The 7,015-nt window shown below is 35.0% G+C and overlaps 1 protein-coding gene across 1 annotated transcript; it reads left to right on the plus strand.

Annotated features, from left to right (window-relative positions):
* The first annotated feature begins 393 nt into the window (after window positions 1–393).
* LOC132931175 (uncharacterized) lies at window positions 394–5,158 on the plus strand. The gene is made up of 3 exons (XM_060997298.1): window positions 394–1,109; window positions 1,241–1,742; window positions 1,824–5,158. Exons 1-3 carry the CDS (start codon window positions 630–632, stop codon window positions 5,156–5,158), a joined length of 4,317 nt encoding a protein of 1,438 aa, XP_060853281.1. The 5' UTR covers window positions 394–629.
* Window positions 5,159–7,015: the final 1,857 nt, after the last annotated feature.

Genomic DNA, 7,015 nt, shown 5'->3' on the forward strand with positions numbered 1-7,015 from the left:
ATTTTTCCTTAACAACCCCCAATAATAAACTATTTAAAACCATCAAATACATTAAATTTAACATTTTTCCTTAACAACCCCCCATAATAAATGATTAAAAACCAGAAATTTCCTAAAAATGTATTAAAAATACCATTAATTCATCAAAAAACCCCATAAAAACCGCTTTAAATCCATCAAATAAATTAAATTTAACATTTTTCCTTAACAACCCCCAATAATAAAGATTTAAAACCATTGAATACATTAAATTTAACATTTTTCCTTAACTACCCCCAATAATCTATTATATAAAAATAAGTCCGGTTTTCCTCCCTGACGCTATAACTCCAGAACGCACGAACCGATTTCCACGGTTTTGCATTCGTTGGAAAGGTCTTGGGCTCCGTGAGGTTTATAGCTAAGAAAATTCTGGAAAATTCAGGAAAAATTCAACAGAAAAGTGGGGAAATCGTTTTTCACATACAGCGCCATCTATTATACATAGCATGTACTTCAAACCAATAGCAACGGTGCGTGATAAAGTGTGTGACAGATATCATTATTCTCTGTTCAGTTAATTTCATTTATTGTAAATTATATGGATCGTGCATTTGAAGTTAAATTCAACACTATGTCCATAGTCCAAAATGCCTAGAGAACGACGTGCGAACATCGGCCGCCGCACAAGACATGCAAGCCAGCAACAAGTCTATTCAAGGAACTTAAGAGAAGAAAGACAAAATATAATAAGAGAAAATGACCGATTGAGACATCGCGTGAGCACACGAAGATCATTGGCATCATACAATCGCTTGGCATTCCAATATGATCCCACTGCGAACTACAGTGATGATGAAAATTTGGATATTGGACGAATGACGACTATATGCCGATATTGCAATGCGGTAAAGTTCAAAAGAGAAACGGTTGGATTGTGCTGCGCAAGTGGAAAAGTCAAACTGGATCCATTACTTACACCACCACAGCCACTGAAAACATTGTTTGATGGAAGTGATCCCGATTCCAGCCATTTTCTTCAACACATCCTTGAATACAATAACTGCTTTCGCATGACTTCCTTTGGAGCTAATATCATTCGAGAAGGCGGCTTCATGCCGACTTGCAAGGTAAAAGATACAACACACATAACCAACACATAATTGCAACACATAACAACTTCATATACACCACACACTACACCATCACACGATTTACAATGTATTCATGAACAAATTTTAATGATTATTTGCAATTACAGATACAAGGTCAAATATATCATTTGCATGGTTCAATGGTGCCAACACCAGATGAACCGCATCAATTTCTGCAAATATATTTCATTTCGTCGATGGTGGATCAGCTGAACGTGCGGTGCAATATACAGGGAGCACAACAGTTAAAGAGACGAATTATTGAACAGTTGCAAGCATTTTTTCACGCTAATAATGCTGTGGTTAATATGTTCAAAACAGCATTGGAACGAATGCCATCGGATACGCACAAATTTGTCATAAGAGCGGATTGTACTCCGACAGGTGAACATGTGCGAAGATTCAATGCACCCACCGTTAATGATGTTGCTGCAATTATTGTTGGCGATCCAACTAAATCACGAGACATTGTCGTTCAGCGAAGAAGCAATATCATGCATCGTGTAAACGAGACACATCGTTTGTACGATGCGTTACAATATCCAATCATTTATTGGCAAGGGCAAGACGGATACGACATCACGTTGAAGATGGTCGATCCAATTACAGGTACAATATTCACACACTAATTATTTCCATTATTACTTTTATTGGTTTCCATTAACAATTCATTTAATTTTGCATTTTCAGGAGTATCAACGAATAATAAAAATCTAAGCGCAATGAATTACTATGCGTATCGTATGATGATTCGTACACATGAGGAGAATGTCATTCTGAAGTGCGGTCGGCTATTCCAGCAATTCGCTGTTGACATGTATGTCAAAGTCGAGACCGAACGTTTAGCGTTCATCAGATTCAATCAGCCAAAGCTACGATCTGAGGACTATATACACTTGCGTGATGCTATTCATTCAGATGGTGATGTTCAGAATATTGGACGACTGACGATTCTCCCATCAACTTATATCGGAAGCCCACGCCACATGCACGAATACGCTCAAGACGCTATGACGTACGTGCGAAATTATGGAACTCCGGATTTATTTATTACGGTCACATGCAATCCGAAGTGGACGGAAATTGAACGCGAGTTGGAACCGGGTCAAAAACCGCAAGATCGCCATGACATAATCGCCAGAGTATTTCAGCAAAAACTCAAGGTTATGATGGATGTGCTTACTAAGTATCGAGTTTTTGGTGACACACGTTGTTATATGTACTCGGTGGAATGGCAGAAGCGTGGACTACCGCATGCTCATATCCTAATTTGGTTGCTGAACAAATTACATTCAAATGAAGTGGATGACATCATATCAGCTGAAATTCCTGATCCAGTCACTGATCCCCGTCTACACGACATTGTGACGACACAGATGGTGCATGGACCGTGCGGTGCATTAAATCCATTATCGCCTTGCATGGCTGATGGAAAGTGCACAAAACGATATCCGCGACCGTTAGTTGCTGAAACAGTCACAGGGAACGATGGATATCCAGTTTATCGTCGGCGTTCAAAAGAAGATAACGGTCGAACTATCAAAGTTAAAGTTCAAAATCAAGAGATTGAGATCGGAAATGAATTCATTGTACCATATTGCCCGCTGCTATCACGAATTTTCGAAACACATGCAAACGTTGAGAGTTGTCATTCGGCCAAATCAATCAAATATTTGTGCAAGTACGTCACAAAAGGCAGCGACATGGCTGTGTTTGGTATTGCGTCGGAAAATGTGAATGACGAAATCAGCAACTTCCAAATGGGCAGATACGTCAGTACTAATGAAGCACTGTGGCGATTATTGTCATTTCAAATTCATGAAAGATATCCCACAGTTGTACATTTAGCAGTGCATTTGGAAAATGGCCAAAGAGTTTACTTCACTGAGGCTAATGCGGCACAACGAGCTGAGAGACCACCATCGACAACATTGACTAGCTTCTTTGCAATGTGTGAAGCAGATCCATTCGCAGCGACGCTGATGTACGTTGAAATGCCCAAGTATTACACTTGGAATCAATCAACAAAGAAATTCCAACGTCGCAAACAAGGAACCCCAGTTCCAGACTGGCCACAGGTGTTTTCAACTGATGCACTAGGTCGTATGTACACTGTTCATCCTAGAAACGATGAATGTTTTTATTTGCGACTGCTGTTAGTAAATGTACGTGGACCGAAATCATTTGCGCATTTGAAAACTGTGAATGGCCACCAATGCCAAACATATCGAGAAGCATGTCAACTATTGGGTTTGCTGGAGAACGATTCTCATTGGGATTTAACACTTGCAGATTCAGTTGTTTCATCAAATGCGTACCAAATACGAACGCTGTTCGCAATTATCATCACCACATGTTTTCCTTCACAACCAATTCAGTTATGGAACAAATACAAAGACGCCATATGTGAAGATATCTTGCATCGCTTGCGTATTCAAACGAATAATCCTGACATCCAAATAACCGATGAAATCTACAATGAAGGATTGATTCTGATTGAGGATCAATGCTTGACTATTGCAAACAAGCTACTGATTGAAGTAGGAATGATTGCGCCAAATCGATCGATGCACGATGCATTCAACCAAGAATTAAATCGAGAGCTGCAATACAATGTTGATACATTGCAGGAATTCGTTAGAAATAATGTTCCGTTGCTGAATGAACAGCAAAAACAAGTATACAAAACATTAATGCAAGCGGTGGACAATAATACTGGTGGTCTATTCTTCCTGGATGCACCTGGAGGAACAGGGAAAACATTTGTCATTTCATTGATTTTGGCCACTATTCGATCAAGATGTGACATAGCTTTGGCGTTAGCATCATCTGGAATTGCGGCGACTCTTCTAGATGGCGGTCGTACTGCACATTCTGCGCTTAAGTTGCCACTCAATTTAAACACAATTGATACTCCAACGTGCAATATTTCCCGATCCAGTGCAATTGGAAAATTGTTAATGCAATGCAAGCTCATTGTTTGGGATGAGTGCACAATGGCACATAAGAAATCACTTGAAGCACTTAACTTCACACTGAAGGATCTTCGGAGAAATAACAACATCTTTGGCGGCTTGATGATATTGTTGGCAGGCGATTTCAGGCAGACGTTGCCAGTAGTTCCCCGTGGAACGCCTGCAGATGAATTGAATGCTTGCCTAAAGGCATCACCTTTATGGAATAACGTAAAAACATTATCGCTAACCACTAATATGAGAGTTCAACTTCAAAATGATCAAAGTGCTGCACAATTTTCCAAACAATTGTTAGATCTTGGAAATGGAAAAGTCCCAGTTGATGCGACATCTGGATTAATTACTCTTACCAACGACTTTTGCCGATTTGTAGACACTCAATTAGTTCTTATTGAAAATGTTTTCCCAAACATTAGTGAGAATTATAAGAATTATGCTTGGTTAAGTCAACGAGCAATTCTTGCAGCAAAGAATAATGATGTCCACGCACTGAATTTCACCATTCAATCAAAAATTGCTGGCGATTTGGTGACATACAAATCCGTTGATTCAATAACAAATCCCGATGATGTAGTAAATTATCCAACGGAGTTTTTGAACTCTCTGGAGATACCAGGATTTCCACCACATAACTTGCAACTGAAAGTTGGTACAGTTATTTTGATACTGCGTAATTTGAATCCACCGCGACTTTGCAACGGTACTCGACTTTCGGTAAAGAGACTTATGCCGAATTTAATTGAGGCAACCATTATTAACGGAAAGTACGCAGGTGAAAATGTATGTATTCCTCGAATACCAATGATTCCGACTGATCTTCCGTTTGACTTCAAACGATTGCAATTCCCAGTTCGCCTTGCGTTCGCAATGACAATTAATAAGTCGCAAGGCCAATCGCTTAGTGTTTGCGGGATAAATTTGGAAAATCATTGTTTTTCACATGGACAGTTATACGTTGTGTGTTCACGAGTTGGGAAACCATCCGCTTTGTTTGTGTTAACGTCAGACCAAAAAACAAAAAATGTGGTTTACCAAAGAGCACTACAATGAAACAATTAAATAACACTTCATTTTAGTAGGTAATTGAAATGAATTTATTACTGTTGTGAAATGAAATAAATATTTTCCTTTTCAAATATATAACAAAAAAAAATTTTTTTTCTTTATCTTTTAATCACCAAACGAAATGTTACATAAAACGAATCTGGTGGCGAAACGGAGTTCGCCGGGTCTGCTAGTAACCGATATAAATCCATCAAATTAATTAAATTTAACATTTTTCCTTAACAACCCCCAATAATAAACTATTTAAAACCATCAAATACATTAAATTTAACATTTTTCCTTAACAACCCCCCATAATAAATGATTAAAAACCAGAAATTTCCTTAAAATGTATTAAAAAAACCATTAATTCATCAAAAAACCCCATAATAATTGATTTAAATCCATCAAATAAATTAAATTTAACATTTTTCCTTAACAAACCCCCATAATAAATTATTAAAAACCAGAAATATCCTTAAAATGTATTAAAAAAACCATTAATTCATCAAAAAAACCCATAATAATTGATTTAAATCTTTGAAATAAATTAAATTTAACATTTTTCCTTAACAACCCCCCATAATAAATGATTAAAAACCAGAAATTTCCTTAAAATTTATTAAAAAAACCATTAATTCATCAAAAAACCCCATAATAATTGATTTAAATCCATCAAATAAATTAAATTTAACATTTTTCCTTAACAAACCCCCATAATAAATTATTAAAAACCAGAAATTTCCTTAAAATGTATTAAAAAAACCATTAATTCATCAAAAAACCCCTATAATAATTGATTTAAATCCATCAATTATATTAAATTTAACATTTTTCGTTAACAACCCCCCATAATAAATGATTAAAAACCAGAAATTTCCTAAAAATGTATTAAAAATACCATTAATTCATCAAAAAACCCCATAAAAACCGCTTTAAATCCATCAAATAAATTAAATTTAACATTTTTCCTTAACAACCCCCAATAATAAAGATTTAAAACCATTGAATACATTAAATTTAACATTTTTCCTTAACTACCCCCAATAATAACCGATATAAATCCATCAAATTAATTAAATTTAACATTTTTCCTTAACAACCCCCAATAATAAACTATTTAAAACCATCGAATACATTAAATTTAACATTTTTCGTTAACAACCCCCCATAATAAATGATTAAAAACCAGAAATTTCCTAAAAATGTATTAAAAATACCATTAATTCATCAAAAAAACCCCATAAAAACCGCTTTAAATCCATCAAATAAATTAAATTTAACATTTTTCCTTAACAACCCCCAATAATAAAGATTTAAAACCATTGAATACATTAAATTTAACATTTTTCCTTAACTACCCCCAATAATAACCGATATAAATCCATCAAATTAATTAAATTTAACATTTTTCCTTAACAACCCCCAATAATAAACTATTTAAAACCATCGAATACATTAAATTTAACATTTTTCCTTAACAACCCCCGATAATAAATGATTAAAAACCAGAAATTTCCTAAAAATGTATTAAAAATACCATTAATTCATCAAAAAACCCCATAAAAAACCGCTTTAAATCCATCAAATAAATTAAATTTAACATTTTTCCTTAACAACCCCCAATAATAAAGATTTAAAACCATTGAATACATTAAATTTAACATTTTTCCTTAACTACCCCCAATAATAACCGATATAAATCCATCAAATTAATTAAATTTAACATTTTTCCTTAACAACCCCCAATAATAAACTATTTAAAACCATCAAATACATTAAATTTAACATTTTTCCTTAACAACCCCCAATAATAAACGATTTAAAACCATCAAATAAATTAAATTTAACATTTTTTCTCAA

Source organism: Rhopalosiphum padi, unplaced genomic scaffold, assembly GCF_020882245.1.
Source record: "Rhopalosiphum padi isolate XX-2018 unplaced genomic scaffold, ASM2088224v1 scaffold1, whole genome shotgun sequence".
Lineage (NCBI taxonomy): Eukaryota > Metazoa > Arthropoda > Insecta > Hemiptera > Aphididae > Rhopalosiphum > Rhopalosiphum padi.

What these genes read in the sequence shown, in the direction of transcription:
- LOC132931175 (XM_060997298.1), top strand. Translation starts at nt 630, where the DNA reads ATGCCTAGAGAACGACGTGCGAACATCGGCCGCCGCACAAGACATGCA. An exon ending in GCTTCATGCCGACTTGCAAG is followed by an intron (nt 1,110 to 1,240) that starts GTAAAAGATACA and finishes TTGCAATTACAG; the next exon opens with ATACAAGGTCAAATATATCA. An exon ending in GATGGTCGATCCAATTACAG is followed by an intron (nt 1,743 to 1,823) that starts GTACAATATTCA and finishes TTGCATTTTCAG; the next exon opens with GAGTATCAACGAATAATAAA.